Source organism: Canis lupus, chromosome 1 (assembly GCF_003254725.2).
Source record: "Canis lupus dingo isolate Sandy chromosome 1, ASM325472v2, whole genome shotgun sequence".
Taxonomy (NCBI): Eukaryota; Metazoa; Chordata; class Mammalia; order Carnivora; family Canidae; genus Canis; species Canis lupus.
Window position 1 is genome coordinate 14,420,713 of NC_064243.1, and position 19,123 is coordinate 14,439,835.

At 38.0% G+C, this 19,123-nt stretch overlaps 1 protein-coding gene and 1 pseudogene across 1 annotated transcript in view; both read right to left on the reverse strand.

The window, feature by feature from the left end:
• Window positions 1–1,924: 1,924 nt before the first annotated feature.
• Window positions 1,925–5,739, reverse strand: LOC112645660 (tubulin alpha-1C chain-like; annotated as a pseudogene).
• Window positions 5,740–15,311: 9,572 nt separating this feature from the next.
• Window positions 15,312–19,123, reverse strand: part of RELCH (RAB11 binding and LisH domain, coiled-coil and HEAT repeat containing) — a 110,436-nt gene continuing 106,624 nt past the window's right edge. The window contains exon 30 of the mRNA XM_025422112.3: window positions 15,312–15,671. Coding sequence (XP_025277897.3) covers window positions 15,575–15,671 — 97 coding nt within the window. The 3' untranslated portion in view covers window positions 15,312–15,574. The remainder of the gene's footprint in view (window positions 15,672–19,123) is intronic.

Sequence of the window (19,123 nt, forward strand, 5' to 3'; positions counted from 1 at the left end):
ATCATGACTGAGGCGGTGGCAAGAAGAGAGGCTTTGCTTTGTAACATTTGATGACCGTGACTCTATAGACCAGATTGTCATTCACAAACCCCATACTGTGAATGGCACAACTGTGAAGTAAGGAAAGCCATATCTAAGCAAGAGGTGGCTAGTGCTTCATCCAGCCAAAGAGGTGGAAGTGGTTCTGGAAACTTTGGTGGTTTGGTGGAGATGACAACGTTGGTCATGGAGGGAACTTCAGTGGGTGAGGTGGCTTTGGTGGCAGTTGAGGTGGTGGCAGATATGGTGGCAGTGGGAATGGCCATAATGGATTTGGTGATCTTGGAAGCAATTTTGGAAGTGGCAGAAGGCATCCTTTTGGCAATTACAACAATCAGTCTTCAAATTTTGGACCCTTGAAAGGAGGAAATTACGGAGGTAGGAGCTCTGGCCTCTATGGCGGTAGAGGCCAATACTTTGCCAAACCACGAAACCAAGGTGGCTATGGTGGTTCCAGCAGCAGCAGCAGCAGCAGCTATGGAAGTGGCAGGGGTTTTCATTACTGCCAGGAAGCAAAGCTTAGCAGGAGAGGAGAGCCAGAGAGGTGATGGGAGGCTACATACAGATTATAACAGGTTTGTGAATTCAGCCAAGAACAGTGGAGGCAGGGCCGACCTGCTACAAAGAAGACATGTTTTAGACGATACTCATGTGTATGGGCCACAAACTCGAGGACTGTATTTGTGAGTAATTGTACAACAGGTTGAGTTTCTGTTCCATGGAAAATGTAAAGCATTGCAACAAACGGCTTTAGGTAGATTCTTTTTTGCACCCATGCTGTTAATTGCTAAATATAATAGTTGAATCATGACACTGAGTACATGTATCTTTTAAAAAATGTGCTGTGTAAAGTTGGTCCACTTGAAGTCATCTTGGTAAACTCCAACAGTGTGAGTTAGCTTCCTCTGGAGATGCCAGGCTCTATTAGAAATTTACTTGCAACCTGCTTGGGCCCAGAAGCCATTGTGTCCACAAACCTTGGTGTAGTTGTGTTGGGTCCTGTAGTTTACCATTAAAAGGGTCACCCAAGCAAAGTCATGGAGTTTATTTGGTTATGAATATAATTGTTGGCACATGCTATGCGATGTATCTAAATTGAATTACGGCATCAGATAAAATTATAGATGGGATTAAAGCTTGTGTATCATCCATTATCATGTGTAATCAAGAAATGATTTAATAATCCCCTTGATAATCATAATTAAAAAAGAAACATCACTTTTTTTGACAAGTTAGGACCACAATGGACAGCTTCACAGGACAATGGAAATAGGACAGTCCCAAGACAACAGAGTGTAACACTGCAGCAGACCCTCATCCTCTCTCTGAGCACCACTTGCTCCAACCTCCTCATAATCCTTTGCAAGGGCAGCCATGTCCTCATGGGCCCCAGAAAAATCTCTTCGGCCATGCCCTCATCCACACACCAGTGAACAAAGGCGTGCTTGCCGTACATCACATCAGCCTTGTGGTCCAGTCAGGCCCAGGCCTCCGCAATGGCTGTGATGTTGCTCAGCATGCACACAGCTCACTGTACGGTAGCCAGATCGCTACCAGGTACCAAAGTGGGAGGCTGGTAATTAATGCCAACTTTGAAGCCAGTGTGGCGCTAGTCCACAAATTGGCACACTTGGTCTTGATGGTGGCAATGGCAATGTTGACCAATGTTGACCATCTCTGAGACTCCTGTTGCCATAGCACAACAGGCAGCATGCCATGTATTTACTGCCGCAGGGGGCACATTTCACCATCTGGTTGGCTGGCTCACAGCCTGCATCGGTGGTTTCTGCTACAGTAAGCTGTTCATGGTCAGCTTTCTCAGAAGAGATAATGGGCATAAGTGGCCAGAGAGAAGTAAATGCCAGAACAAGGATACTGGATTGGTCTAAAATTCTGTCAAATCAACATTCAGGACTCCATCAAATCTGAGGGAAGCAGTGATGGAAGACACAATTCGACTTATCAACCTATTTAGGTAGATTAGGGTAGGTTGCGCGTTCGAAATTGAGGTTTCCACAATAGATGTCATAGATGGGATGTTTCTACCATGAAGGTGCAACTGAGTGCTCCAGGTGCTGTGGGTGGTGAGGATGGAGTTGTAGGGCCCAACTACAGCTGTGGGAACCGGGGGGCTGGGTAAATAGTGAACTTTAGCTTGGACTTCTTGCCATAATTGACAGAGACGTTCCATCAGCAGGGAGTTGAACTCGGAACCAGTACCTCTACCAAAGTTGTGGACAATCAAGAAGCCCTGATAATTTGTGCCCTTGTCCATGAATTTGGTCCAAGGTGAGATCAGTGATCTCCTTGCCAATGGTGTAGTGCCTTGCGCCATAGTTATTGGTAGTATCTTCCTTGCCTGGGATGCAAGAGCTGGGCGTAGGTGCTGGTGCAAACTTCACCAATGATGCTGGGTTCCAAGTGTACAAACACTGCTGTTGGCCCATACTTGCCAACACCTGAAGGAGTCATCTCCTCCCCCAGGTGTCACTTGGCATCTGGCCATCAGGCTGGACACCTGTTCCATGCAATGGAGTTCCTAGCAGTCATCGCCCATCTGCACACCAGCCTGGCCACCTTGGCTGGAGATGCCTGAGACTTGCAGGGCTCTTCAGGGCTGGAGGAGGCAAGAGAATGGTGACAAGGATCTCCCACTGACAGACTACCAAGGATTCCGAGGCAGAAGTTGTGAGAGACAGCCTGGAGGGACCCAATATACCCCACTCCCTCTCTACTGTGCACTCTCCACGAAGTGGCCAAAGGGTGGACGCTGGACCCCACTGAGGCCTGTGCCACCCCACCTCCGAGCCCCTAGCACCCTGGTCCCATGTGGTAGCCTTGGGCTGAGGGTGTGTGATGCTGATTGGTATGTTCAAAGGTTCAAAACAAACTCCTCAGAAGGAGTCAGATTTAGGAAGGGGAGGACACATCCTGGGATCACAGAAGGGCTGGGAGGGTGAGGAAGAAGATGGAGATGGCAATTGGAGGGAGAAGAAAGGTAAAGCAGCTGCCCTGTTTCTTCAGTGGTTTTGGGAGGTGCGTCAGGTAGGCAAAGGCCAGGTGAGAAAAGGCGCCAGGTAAAGGAAGCCGTGGCCAGAGCCTCGGGAGTGCAGACTCTCCCCCTCTGGCACATCCCTGGGTCCTGGACCCTCAATTTAAATTTATATCTATTTAAAGTGACAGCATATAATTGGATCTTGCTTTTTCATTTTATCCATTTTGACAGTCTCTACCTTTCGGCTGGAATTTTCAGACCATTCACATTTAATGTGATTATAGAGATGGTTGAAATTTCATATCTACTATCTTGTTATTTGTCTACTATCTTGTTATTTGTTTTCCGTTTGTTCCAAAATTTTCATCTTCTTTTGGATTGAGTATTTTTTAGGATTCCATTTTCTCTCCACTGTTAGCTTAATTCATATACCTGGTTTGTTTGTTTGTTTTTAGCTCTGGGTTTATAATATGCATCTGTAACTTATCACAGTCCACCTTCAGGATACGGTTCTCCCATTCATGTATAGTGTAAGGACCTACAGCAGCATACTTCCATCCCCCTCCCCCTCCAGCTTTGTGTCATTATAGTCATACTGCTTGTTTGGCTTTGTAAACAAGCCCTACTGTGCAGCCTGCCCAGCTACCTTTGTGCTTTTGGAAAGCACTCTGGTAATGTTGATATAAAAAAAATTAAAAGTGCAAATATCCTTTGAAACAGCAATTCCATGTCTTGGACTCTAATATAGCAAAACATAGAGACATACAAGGGTGTTTATTTACCTTAGCATTTTTGTAAAATCACAAAAGAAGAAAAATGTGTTTTTTTTTTTTTTTTAAAGATTTTATTTATTTGAGAGAAAGAGAGCATGAGCAGGGGGAGAGGCAGAGGGAGAAGCAGACTCCCCTCTGGGCAAGGAGCCTGACATGGGGCTCAATCCCTAGACCCTGAATCATGCATGACCTGAGCTGAAGGCAGATGCTTAACTGATAAGCCACTTAGGAGCCCTGAAAAATGTGTTAATGGAGGAATGGTAGAAAAAATTCTAGTATCTGGTAGTATAGAATATAATGCAGCTGTTTAAGAAAATTAAGTGGTTTTGGAAAGATGTCTATTATATACTAAGTAAAAGAAGCAAGTTACAGAGTAATATCATCCCATGTTTGTAAACAATCATAAACATGATTTTATTTATATATGTGAAAGAATTTTCTAGAAAGACAATAATAGCATACTTAAGCATGCAAATTTATGTCATCCTTGCAAGAGCCTTTTAAGGAATATTATTAGTCTCATTTTACAGATGGCACAGAGTGGTTAATAACTTGCTTTAGGGTCACTTGCCAATAGTGGGAGAACTGGGATTCAAACCTTGCCTTTCTGGCTCCGGAGTATTATACTGTCTCACTAAGCATCAGATTTTAAAAATCAGGTGAGTTGCAGAAGTGAAAGGAGAAATTAACAACTTTACTTAGTTATCTGGACTATTGGTGTCTGGAATGTGGTGACAGGCTTTCTAGAAAAAGTAATGATGTGAAAGCCAGATGAGATTAGGATTTTACTACAAGGAACTGACTTGTGGAGAGGGTACTTTCACTGTGGCACTTCATGAGAAATACCAAGGCTTGCTCCTGGCACATTTCCAACATTACCCCCTACTTTTCTCAAAAAAGATTAAAGGACTTAAACTTCTGCTTGGAAAGCCCCAGAGGTGAGTGTGCTAGTTTTGGAAGCACTTGAACAATAGAATGCCCATGTTAACACATTAAATCTACGAGCAAAAAAAAAAAAAAAAGAGAGAGAGAGAGAGAGAGAGCTTAATTAAAAAAAAAACACTACTCTTTGAATACTCTATTTCTATATTTACAGAATTATCACTCACATAATTCAAACATTTTATAAATATTAATGTAGAATACTATTTAATGAAATCCATTAAAATGGGCTTGAGGATGTCATCTTTCCTATAAAAACAGCATTATGATACCAGGAACATGGAAGTTATTCCAAATACTGTTTTTATCTCTTCAGTGAAGGATGCATACATTACAGTTAAGAGGTTATTCATTATTTACAGAACTTATGATTTAAGAAACCTCACATTTACCAGCACATGTACAATTAAATATTGGTTACATGTAATAAATGTAAAATTATATTTTAAGCAAAAGATATTTTAATATTTAGTAAAGTTAAATGTTTCTGATTTTAAAAAGTAATCAGCAGACAATGAGTTGTACTTACTTGTACTAAGGGAAAACACAGTACATTATGCAAATGCAGGAATCATAGGTTTATTTGAAAACTTTTATATGGATAGTGTGCATCTCACCCTGGAAATCCCCACTACCTCCCACTTCTGCATGAACTTTTTGGTTTTTAGAATTGAAAAGGTAACATAAAAATGTAGCTATCATTTTTTGTTTCTAGTGGATGGCTTTTAAGTCTTATATTACATTTTAATGTAATATTTTACTCTTAAGGTAACATTTTAATCTTCGTTTAGGCAGCAGAAAACAGGATCTTGTTTGACATGGTGATATCAAAATAGTTACTGTTAATGTGGTAAGGAACTAAAGAGAATACATTAAAAAAGCAAAGTTATTAAGTAAATGTAGGACTTTACAAATATTTCTTTCAGTGAAAACTTACTGACAAATACAAACACTTTTATTACCTACCCTGTTATCTTCTGCTCTTCTCATCTTGCCTATAAGATGCTTTTAAACAAGTCATTGATAAATTAGTGTTCATTCAGGGATAAATTAAGGCACAATTCTATCCTGTAATGATACCCAAACAACATGAAAATTTGTGAGAAATGTTGAACTGTATACATGGAAACTGATCTTGCTTGCTTTGGTAGACAAGAATTTTTGTTTAGCTCTACAGATTTGGTATTTAAAATAAGTGAATTTCTCAGCTAGTAGTTATCACGACTTTTTTGGATTCTGTTACAGATGAAATGGTTTCAAGTGGAAACAGAATTTATATTTCCTCTACTTTCCTTCTTCTTAACTCTACTTTAAGGATATGAAGGACAAAGTAGCTGTGTATCCCTTACATATGAACACAAGGATGAGTATTATCCTATATATGGATGGCAGTTCTATTTTTAGACTGGTCAGGTTCAGACTGGCCACAATAGACGATTAATGCTGCCATCAAGATTGAGACAGAATGTTTTTTTTTTTTTTCAACAGTACTTTTATTGAAGTAGAACATACAAAACATGTACAGCATGGCTAATTGTCATAAAATGAAGATATACATGGAGCCAGAATCCAAATCATGAAGTAGAACATTACCAGAACCTCCAAAGCCCCCTTAATCTTTACCCCCTCATCCTTCTTGATAGATTTGATTATAATACCAGTGATTTACTTTATCTGCTTTTGGACTTTATATAAACAGAGTCTGTACTGTAGTATTATCTTGTGTATGGTTTTTGTTCAATATTGTTTGTGAGAATCATCCAGCTCATTACTGTGTAATTTCTAAAGTGGAATACATCACACCTTATTCATCATTTTACTGGTGAAGGATATTTGGATTATTTCACATGTTGGTGGACTCAGATTGCTAATATTTAGTTTAAGAGTTTTCACATCCAAGAGATTGGCCTGTCATTATCCTTTCTGAATTGGGTCAATTTTTGGTGTCAGGATGTTGCTGGGCAAGACTGTGGAATATATGGAAGAACTTTGAAAGAGTGTATAAGAATGCCATTATTTTTTTCTTAAATATTTGGTAGATTCACTGATGAAGCCATATGGGCATTGGGGTTTCTTTGTGGCGTAGTTTGAAATTACAAGTTCAATTTCTTTAATAGATCTAGAACTACTGAGATTTTGTTTCTTCTTGTGCTGCTTTTCTAAATAAAGTTTTTTGTTTTGTTTTGTTGAGTGCTCCACACTCAATGGGGGGCTTGAACCCACAACTCTGGGATCAAGAGTCACATGTTTTACCCACTGAGCCAGGTGCCCCTTTGTATTGGCAATAGGAATATGTCCTTCCATCTTAACTTTTCCATTTTATTGGTACCACGTAGGATCATTTTCTGTTGCTTGAATAATATCTTATGGTTTTTCATTTAGGATGAGTCTGCTGATAATGAATTCTGAGTTTTTGGTAGGTCATGGTGAGGGTTGTCAAAAAATGTCTTAATTCACCTTCATTGTAAAAGGTATTTTTGCTGGGTATAGAATTCTAGTAGCAGTTCTTTTCTTTTAGCAATTTATTATTTATTTATTTATTAATTATATTTTTAAAATATTTTATTTATTCATTCATGAGAGACAGAGAGAGAGCGAGAGAGAGAGAGAGAGAGAGAGAGAGAGAGAGGCAGAAACAGGCTCCATGCAGACAACCCGACGTGGGACTCGATCCTAGGTCTCCAGGATCACACCCTGGGCTGAAGGCGGCGCTAAACTGCTGAGCCACCCTATTTATTTTTTAAGTAGGCTTCACACCCAATGTGATCACAACCCAGAGCTCAAGAGTTGTGTGCTTCACCAACTGGCCAGCCAGTTGCCCCTTCTTTCAGCATTTTAAAGATGTCATTCTTGTTTCCTGTTGGTAAGTAAACTATCAGTCTTATAGCTGCTGCTTTTTCAGATTTTCTCTTTGTATTTAGTTTTCAGAAGGTTTACTATAACATACTAGGCTTAGTTTTCTTTGAATGTATCCTAGTTTGTGGTTCATTGACCTTCGTGATGTTTCTTGTCAGTTTGAGAGAATTCTTAGCCATTTGCTTTTCAAATAATATTTCTACACATTCTCTGCTTTCTCTTTCAGCCTCCTATGACTTTTACCCTTTTCTCTTTGTTTTGCATTTAAAAAAAGATCTGTGCTGCTTCCTATTTCTAGTTCTGCACACAGGGAATTTGGAAATTGCCACTCTGTCCTAACAAGTGAAAAGCTGAACAAACTGAAAAATTAACAAATCTCAAGTCCATAGGAGAAGTGAGGTCATAGAACACACTGCTGCCCCCCAAACTGGAGAGACTGACAGGCAATTACAGAGAACCACAAGTTACCAGGTTAGAAACTTATGAAAAGAAACCTCCACGTGAATCAGTGTTGGGGCAGGAAAACCAGCACTGTAATTGATGAATTGCTGGAGGCTCAAGAGTGGCCAAGTCTGAGTTAAAAACTCTAGGGGGACCCAGTTGTAGAGGGCTCCCCCTACTTTTGTAAGTTTTATCTCTAGCTCAAACACGTTCTCACAGTAAACATCAGAGAAAAATCTCCTGTGTTTCTGGCAGAGGGAGAGGAAAAGGAAACCATTTGGAGATGGAGAGTACTCTGTTTTTCTTTTCTTTTTAAGTATTTTATTTATTTATTCATAGAGACAGAGAGAGAAACAGAGACATAGGCAGAGGGAGAAGCAGGCTCCATGCAGGGAGCCTGATGTGGGACTCGATCCCAGGTCTCCAGGATCACACTCCAGGCTGCAGCAGCGCTAAACAGCTGTGCCACTGGAGCTGCTGGTACTGGTTTTTCTTAACAAGGCCTGCCCTCAGGGGAAACTAGTTAACCACAGCCTAATCTGATGGGATATTATCGGAGCCTAACTAACATGGTGGAGGGAATTCCCCAATTCCAGCCCACTCTCACCAGCCTGTCCCACTGAAGGGGGAGAGAAAAACTGAGAAATGCTTATTAAGTTCCCAGTCTAGAGGCACCGGCTCACTAAAGATGGAGGCCTTAATCATTGGACTATGGAATATTTGCCACCTCCCACACACCTCAGTGCGACATTATTAAAGTCCTATTTACAATAGTTCCTTTAACCCAATGCATAATTTCTGGCTCTCAAGAAAAAAATGCAAGGCATACCAAAAGGCAAAAAATATCATTTGAAGAGACAGGATAAGCAGCAGAACCAGGCATGGCAAGGATATTAGAATTATCAGACTGGGAATTCAAAAACAATTATGACAAATATGCTAAAGACCCTAATGGATAAAGTAGACAACATGCAAGAACAGCCAGGGGATGTAAGCAGAGGGATGAAAATTCAAAGAAAGAAGCAAAAAGGAACGCTAGTGATAAATACACTGTACAGAAAGGAAGAATGCCTTTGATGGGCTTATTAATAGATTGGACATGACTGAGGAAAGAATCTTTGAACTTAATGATTTCTCAGTAGAAACTTCCAGAAATGAAAAGCAAACAGAAAACACTGGGGGAAAAAAAACCCTCTAAAACAATAACTCAGAACAGAATATCCAAAACTGTGGGACAACTACAAAATGTGTAACATATGCATATGGGAATAGCAGAATAAGTAAGAGCAAAGTAAGAGCAGAGTCAGAAACAAAAAGTGTTGAAAGAAATAACTAACTTATTCTGTAACCTTTGACATTACTCTTCAAAAGTGAAGGAGAAATAAAGGCTTTCGCAGATAAACAAAAATTGAATGTATTTGTTGCCAGCAGACTTGCCTTACAAGAAATATTAACAGAGAGAAGGAAAATATTGGCCAGAAATTCAGATTTATATAAAGAAAGGAAGAGCAACTGAAGAAAGAGTAAATGAAGGTAAAATAAAAGCTTTTACTTTTCTTACTCTAACAGGTAACAGTTTTTTCAAAACATATCAACAATGTGTTTGATTTATATATGCTTATGTATATATTATATATATGCTTATATATAAGTGAAATGAATGACAGTAAATAATACAAGGAATGAAAGGACTTAGGATTATTTTGTTATTATAAGGTATTTACACTATCTTTGAAGCATTCTAGTGCTGTGTGAGAGTGGACTTGGGTTAGCTATAAATATATATTAGAAATCTGATTTTAAAAAAAAGTAAAAAAGAAGTAAAATAGATATGCTAAGAAAGAAAATGGAATAAAAAAAAGAAAATGGAATCATAAAATTATGTTTTTAAAAAGATTTTATAAATTTATTCATGAGAGACACACAGAGAGGGGCAGAGACATGGGCAGAGGGAGGAACAGGCTCCCTGTGGGGAGCATGATGTGGGACTCAATCTCAGGACCCCAGGATCACAGAGCTGAAGGCTCAACCACTGAGCCACCCAGGCATCCTGGAATCATAAAAGTATTAATTAAAACAACAAAAAGAAGAAAAAAGAGTAGAAGACAAAAATATGGACAAAGAACAAGAGCGACATATAGAAAACAATAACAAATATGGTAGATATTAATTCAACTGTATCAGTACTTTGGATCTCATTGATATAGATGTACCAGTCAAAAGAGACTGTCAGAGTAAATCAAAAAACAAGACTGAACTATGTTACCTACCAGAAACGCACTTTAAATATAAAGAAACACATAGATTAAAAATAAATGGAGAAAGATGTACCATGCTAACACTAATCAAAATAAAGAGTAGCTATATTAATTTCAGACAGAGCAGACTTCAGACAAAGGAGAATTATCTGAATGTCAAAATACATGAAGCAAAAACTGGTAGAACTGCAAGGAGAAACAGATGAATCCATTTTTATAGTTGAAGTCGAATTCATTAATATCATTGACAACTGGATATAATTGACTTCTGTAGACTACTTTGTCCAGTGACAGGAGAAAACATATTCTTCACAAGCTCACATGGAACATTCACCAAGACAGACCAGATTCTGGGCCATAAAACACATCTTAACAAATTCAAAAGAACAGAAGTCAGAAAATGTCTTCTCTCAGATCACAATGGAATTAAACTAGAAATCAATAATAGATCAACAGAATATCCCAAAAATGTGAAGATTTAAAAAACTTCTACAAAATGCATGGGTCAAAAGAGAAATCTCAAGAGAAATGATAAAATATTGTAAACTAAATGAAAATGAAAACACAACTTATTAAAATTTGTGGGAGGCAACAAAAACAGTACTTAGTGGGAAATTTATGTAATTGAATACATATATCAGAAAAGAAGGAAGATCTAAAATCAGCCACCAAAGCTTCTACCTTAAGAAACTAGAAAGAGAACAAATTAAACCCAAAGTAAATAGAAGAAAAGAAACAATTAAAATTAGAGCCCAACCAAAACCAAAAGAAAAAAAACCCAATGAAGTTGAAAACAGGAAATCAACAGAAAAAAATAAACAGAAACAAAAGGTGATTCTTTGAAAAGAAATAAGACCAATAAGCCACTAGCCACCCTAAGAAAAACAGAGAACACGAATTACTAGTATCAGAAATGAAAGAGGGGACATCACTACAGATGCCATGGATATTAAAAGGATAATGATAAAGGAGTACTGTGCACACAAGTTTGATGACTTAGGTGAAATAAACCAATTCCATGGTGCCTGGCTGGCTTAGTTGGTAGAGCATCTAACTCTTGATCTTGGGGTGGTGAGTTCAAACCCCATGTTGGGCGTAGAGATTACTTGAAAGAAAGAAAGGAAGGAAGGAAGGAAGGAAGGAAGGAAGAGAGGAAGGAAGGAAGGAAGGAAGGAAGGAAGGAAGGAAGGAACCAATTCCTTGATACAATCTGCCAAAGCTCAGAATCAGAATAGGCCTGTATTTATTAAAGAAATTGAATAAAAAAAAAAAGAAATTGAATCAAAATATTAAGATCCTTTTGAAATAGAAAGCCCTAGGTCCAGATGTGTTCATTGATGAATTCTTTTTTTTTTTTTTTTTTTTAAGATTTCATTTATTTATTCACGAGAACACAGAGAGACAGGCAGAGGGAGAAGCAGGCTCCATGCAGGGAGCCCGATGCGGGACTTGATCCCAGGTCTCCAGGATCATGCCCTGGGCGGAAGGCGGCACTAAACCGCTGAGCCACCCGGGCTGCCCTCATTGATGAATTCTTATCAAAATTTAAGGAAGATATTATACCAATTTTCTGCAGTCTTTCAGAAGACAGAAACTGAGGGAATATTTAACTCATTCTTTGAGGCCAGCATTACTCTAATACCAGACACAGACACAGACATTACAAGAAAACTACAGACCAACCGTCTCATAAACAGACCTCTTCACACCATCAAAAATCTACAGATAACTTTTGACTTCCCCAAAACTTAACTACTAACAGCCTACTATTGAATGGAAAGTCTTACCAATAACATAAACAGTTGACTAACACATATTTTGTATGTTATTTGTATTAAATACCATATTCTTATACTAAGCTAGAGAAAAGACAATGTTATTAAGATAATCATAAAGATGAAAAAATACATTTACAGTACTATACTGAAAAAAATCCATGTGTAAGTGGACTTGTGCAGTTCAAACCATGTTGTTCAAGGGTCAACTGTAATTGAATCCTGGCTACCCATTAAGATACCACCTTTTCTGCTACGCTTCTAAGTGGAGGCTTTTCATTTTTGTTCTCACAAACTTTTGTACCTTACAGCCTGGAGGTAGGATAGGTATATTATCTCCTTTTCATTTTTACTCCCAAGGAAAGTATCTTTCCAGTTCACCTGCTTGAGCATTTTCACTAAAACATATTTTTAAAATTGTATTGGGACCCATCCCTCAGATTATTTCCCCCCTAACTCCATTATTTCCTTTGTCCTCTTCTCCAGTTTGGATTCTATGGTCCATCACTATAATCATTTCTTCACAAGTAGCTTGAAAGTCCTGTCCTATACCCTCCTTTTAAGCATCTAGAAAAACCCACCCTATTTATATTTCATTCTCTGATACTTCACACCTGCTCCCGAATAGTTGTTCCTGGCTGGAGAAAAAAATTTACTATGTTAAGTAGCTCTCTTTTATTTATTTTTTTAAAAAGTTTTTATTCAAATTCCAGTTAGTAAATATATAGTGAACCAGCTCTCTTTAAATTCACAATTACTGGGATCCCTGGGTGGCGCAGGGGTTTGGTGCCTGCCTTTGGCCCAGGGCGCGATCCTGGGGACCCAGGATCGAATCCCACATCGGGCTCCCGGTGCATGGAGCCTGCTTCTCCCTCTGCCTATGTCTCTGCCTCTCTCTCTCTGTGACTATCATAAATAAATAAAAATTAAAAAAAAATAAATTCACAATTACTATTCTCAAATGGGCTTTCAAAATTGCTTGGAAATCCTGCAATTCTCTCGGTAATTCACTCTGCCATTCTCAAAGACAATCATTTTTTAAAATTTTTATTTATTTATTCATGAGAGACACACAGAGAGAGGCAGAGACAGAGGCAGAGGGAGAAGCAGGCTCCATGCAGGGAGTCCAAAGCGGGACTTGATTCTCAGACTCCAGGATTACGCCCTGGGCCGAAGGCAGATGCTCAACCACTGAGCCACCCAGGCATCCCAAAGACAACCATTTCTACCTTCTCTCTCCTTAAACCTCTAAAACTTCTGGTCAGCCCGGGTGGCTTAGCGGTTTAGCGCCGCCTTCAGCCCAGGGCCTGGTCCTGGAGACCTGGGAGAGAGTCCCACGTCAGGTTCCCTGCATGGAGCCTGCTTCTCCCTCTGCCTGTGTCTCTGCATCTCTCTCTCAATCGGTCTCTCATGAATAAATAAAATCTTAAAAAAAAAAAAACAACAAAACTCTAACATTTCCTATATACCAGCCAAGTTAATTTCTGTGCCTCATACTTCACTGAGAAAAATAGAAGGAATTAAATGGAAACCCCCTAATCTTCCCACCACTAAATCTAGCGAACCACCTCCACGTGCATCTATTCTCTGCATTTTCCCCTATTATAACGGAGACCAGCCCCTCCATTTGTGCTCTGCTCAACCCTCTTGCCTTCTCAAGGAGTTCACTTTCACAATTTTTGCTTGTTATTGCTGCTGCATCATCACCTTCTTTCATTTTACTGGCTTATTCTCTTTAGCATATGAACATGATCTAATTTCTATTACAAAACTAAACAAACAAAAAAACCCCAACTAAACAAAACCCTCATTTGACCTTCTGTTCTTTTCTAGCTACCAGTACTTCTGCTCCCCTTCATGGCAAAATGTCTTGAAAGAGCTGTCATCTCTACTCACTGTCTCTCTTTAACCCACCCACTCCAATCAGGTTTACATTTCCATCACCATCGATCCACTGAAACTACTACTGAGGTCATCCGTGACTTTAATCTTCCAGTGGGTTTCAGATCCATCCTCATCTCGACCTATGAGTAGCAAATGACCTTCCTTAGAAGGCTCTTATCTTTGCTTCCAGGAAACCACTCTTTTGGTTTCCGGCCTAATCTCACTGTACCCTCCTCCTGATTCTTCTAGTAGTTGTTCTTACTCTGTTGGATTTTTAAGTCTGGGGCGTGTCCCAAGGTTCAGATGTGGATCCTTTTCTCTGTGGTTCCTTTCTCCCCAGGTCATCTCATTTAGTCCCATGGCTTTACCCAATACTGATGACTCCATAATCTAACCTGAGATCGAGACTCAGATAACTTATTTAACATTTCCAGAAGTAACTCAGAAATCTTAAATTTAACACATGTAAAACAAAAGTGTAGATTAACTCCCCAAACTTGTTTTTTACTTCCTCACTACTGTCAGCATCCATTAATGTATTCAGTTATTGCACAGAAATTTTAGTGACATCTTTGGTTTTTCCCTTTCCTTCACTCTTCACACTCTGTCATGCTAATTCTACTTCCAAACATGTTACAGATCTGCTCCTTTCCCTCCATTTTTGTCCAGGCTGCCATCATCTCTTGCTTAAACTACTGCATTCATTAACCTCTGCCTTCAGCCTCTACCATCTCCTTTTCAAAAGCATTTTTACAAAGCACCAGTATATCCAATATAAATTGGATTAAGCCATTCTACTACAACTATTCAAAGGCTTCCCTAAGTCCTAATCATAGTGTACAAAGCCCTATATGATCTCGCTACACCCCTCTCCAATTTCATCTTTTGATAGTGTCTCAGTCATATTGTCATTCCCCCCCCCCCCAGTTCCTTGAACATAGCACTATTTCTCATCTCATTGCCTATGCACATACTGCTCTCTTTTATTTTTACATGGTTAAAGCCTATTCTTCCTCATTTTCAGGTAAAATGTCACCTCAGAGATGTCTTCCAAAGCAAACCATAATCACCCTAAGGTACATACATCTTCCTCAGCCCTTGTTTCTCAACCTGTTTGTCTCCTTGCCTGGCTGTAAGCTGTTGTTGGCCTCATTCATGCTTAGCACATAATAGATCCTCCACAAATGTACACTGAATGGTGAATGACTACAATCTTTAGAAAGGGGTGTCTTCCTCACACTTACAGATCACTTGGAAGACTTGGTGGTGTTGATAAGAGGTGCTGCCCAGAGAGTCAGATATGAATACAAACTCCAGAGCTTTTTAGCCCATACACACATGGTACAACTCTTTTTTTGCACTTTTATTTATTCCATATTTTCTACCTTGGCTATAAGTAAGGACATTATGAGAAATAAAGTCAAATACTTTGCTGAGGTCAAGATGCACAAGACTATATAATTCTGATAAACAACATGATAACTCTATGAAAGGACTTTAGGTTAGTTTGGCATGTAGACTCAGTAAATTCATCTTGTCCTGGGGGACTCATCCTCTTAATATAATTGGCAAACTTGCATGGAATTGGTATCAAGCTTGCAATTCATTCGATTAATGTTGAGTACTTATCATACACCAGGCATTCTTCAAATACCGGAGACACATTGGTTGAAAAGGATAGACAACATTCTCTCTCATGGAGCGGAGTCTAGTGAAAGAGACAGACAATAAAAAACAAGAAAATGAGTATTGAGTAATTATGAAGAAAAAACAGAGTGATCTTAGGGAATTATAAGGGTTACTTTGGATTGCATAGACAGAAAAGCCAACCTGAAGAGGCTTTATATAGATTTAGAATGGTAATCCACATTTTGTAAAATCTATTGGCTTCTCATTTTTAAAAATCAGGACGTTTATCCATCTCTAGTCTGTAGCCTTTCCATGTGTGTGTGTTTTTTTTTAAGATTTATTAATTATTTATTTTATGATAGACATAGACATAGAGAGAGAAAGAGAGAGAGAGAGAGGCAGAGACACACACAGGGGAAGGGAGAAGCAGGCTCCATGCTGGGAGCCCGACGCAGAACTTGATCCCGGGACTCCAGGATTGCGCCCTGGGCCAAAGGCAGGTGCCAAACCACTGAGCCACCCGGGGGATCCCCTTTCCATGTTTTGAGGATGATTACAGCACTGTGTTTCAATAGCATGACATATAAAACAAAATGGTCTCCAAATTTGGCATGCAGCATTTACCTAAGATCTGAATACTCTCATAGTGTCTGCAAGAAACCAGCATTCTAACTTTTAAAATCATTGGTCAGTGGCTAACTGAAGAGTTTCCTTCTCTTAGATAATACTAGGAACCAATTATTTTCAAGAAATGGCAGTTCTTGTTCTTCCATTAGTATGAAAAGTTTAGTTACAAGGAAGTTCAAACAAAGTATCAAAGAAAGCTCTAAGTTACTCTAAGAATCAACTATATACTAAAAGACATGAGTGAAGCTGCAAAGGATAAATAAAATCTTTTACAAAATCTAAATTACATAACAAAAATTAATTTATTAAACTAATTTACTTAGGCTTTTGAAAAAAATTTAATTGCAAGTTTTGGTAAACAAAACATAAAATTATCTTACCAGTCTTCACTAGGTTGGAAACTCTGGGAGTAGTTAAAGTAGGCAAAAGTTAACAATCAAAAGTGGTTTCTGCCTCACTGCAATTTTAGGTAAATGATGCATGTCATGGTAACCTATACACTTACTAGAAAACAAAGTATGGGGATTATCCACAGTTACCCATGCTTTAGTTATTCAAGGGCTTATTTTAATTCTACTTTGAACTTTCATGATACTCTTTAAGTGCTAAAGCACTTTCATGTTTACTATTATGTAATTTTCACGAAGTCCTGTAAGGAATAGAGAGAGTGTTCTTATTTCCATGCATTTTGATGGTAAAGACAAAAAAGAATTTGCTAGAAAGGGAACTATATTTATAAAATTCATATAAAAAGGAAATTAGGAAATGATTTACATTATGAAAAGCATCACCATAGGTTCAACATTTAATACATGACAAGGAGATTTATGAACAGAGGAAGCTAAAAATTTAAGTAATTGTCAAGTAGTTGTCAGAAATGAAGATAAAGTATCTATAAAACTGTAAAGTCAACGAGAAATCATTAGATTTACTTAGCAATGTACATGTTACATAGGATGCTTATAACATTTTCAGCCTCATTGAAAATGCATATCCTAAAAATATCTCAGGTTGCAAATGCCAACAATTAAAAAGGGGGTTGATTTTCCTGTAAGAGTAGTTTAAAATTTTTTTATTTAATCTTTTAAAATATTTTATTTATTAATTTGAGAGAGAGAGAGAGAAAGCAGGAGTGGAGAGGCTGGGAGAGGCAGAGGGACAGGGAGAAGCAGACTGCCTGCTGAGCTGGAGGTCTGACAAGGGGCTCAATCCCAGACCTGGAGATCATGACCTGAGCAGAGGCAGCCGCTTAACCAACTGAGCCACCCAGGTGCCCCTAAAAAGTTTTAAAAAGTAGACTATCAACAAATGATAATCCTAAATAGCATCACTAACAAAAAATTTAGTATCTATAACATATAACACAAAATGCCAGTTTACAGACAACATAAATTTTACTACATTAAAGTCCCTCAAGAAACCTATTCACGTAACGATCTAATTGAAATAAATATAATAGATTAGTCTTTAACATAATAAGAAGATATTAAAATAGTAATATACTCTCTTATAGATATGTTTTGGGCAGAATTTTCCAGCTATTACTGAAGACTCTTAAGGAAAGCAAATAATTTATATCTGTCCCCACACAGAACCTTCGGAATTATTTTCATGTTACCAAAAAATACAAACCTTTTTATATTGTGTTAAGTTTGCATTAACTGTCATGTACCTTTGTGATTGGTGTGGCCTTATAGTGAACAGGAAATTTTAAGATTTTTCTTAAACATGCAAACAAAGTAAACTATAAAGAAGGCAATCAAAACAAAGTTTCCTATAGTTAGTTCTGATGGGAAAATATGAATGATGTGCCACTCAGAGATTGTGACTGGCATGTAAATTACACAGACCAAATGCAGGTAGAGTATCTATTTATAGTGTGAAAATAGGCTAAAATCCAATTATTTTACTAAGATGCAGAAATCTACCAGAGACATTATTTTTTATTAGCAGCAAATATCTTTAATCTATTATTTTTAAAATGTACTGAAATAAAATAGTAATGAAAACAAGCACCCTGTAAAGTCACATTAGAACTTTCAAACCTGTATCTATTCATGTGAAAAGCTAAATTTATTTCAGTTTGCTTATAAAAGAGTGAACATCTAACACAAAGTTGGAATTTTGTTACCTAGCCAATCTGGAGAATTTTAGGGATTAGAATTGCTAATTACAAAACTCTTTGAACATACATTCTTTATATAAAAAATAGTTAAGGAATTGGTAATTAGCACAAAATGTTCACTGTAGCTAGCTCTCACAGTTCAAAGATCAAGAAGGTGGTGTCTACAAAAAGTTCTGTCCTTAAAGTTCAAATAGTCTAAAATAAGTTATCTTAAAAACTGGGATCATGTCAAGACAATTCAATACATAAGCCACTTTACCTCTCCAAACTTTATCAGAGACTATTTTATTTTCCTATTAAGAAAAACAAATTTGATAGCAACTTGAATTGACATTCCATTAAAATTACTTACAATTTCATTCAGGTTGTAAGTCCGTTTGATGTTTAGCAAAGTAATCATTCAAAAGATTACTGATGCGAACAAATGAATTTCAAGGACACCCATGTGTAAAGTTAAGATACTGCTGCCATTCAAGCATTGTTCTTGAAGTAATTCAGCAAAATTGCTAACTATGGCATTTCTGGGTTTGCTTTAGAAACACAGGCATAATTTCAAAAAGCCTTTCAATACTTTAGGTTAGTTTTTTGTTAAGCTAAATACTTAAACCTGTACAGTTTTTATTTCTTTTTTTTTTTTTTTTACAGTTTTTATTTCTGTTCAAAGAGAGTGTATGGGAGTTTTATGATCTGCACATTCAGTCCCAGCGATTAACGTCATTAGTCTGTCTTGTCTTTAAAGAATCTATAGTTTACCTTAAAAATCACTGTGAAAATAAATG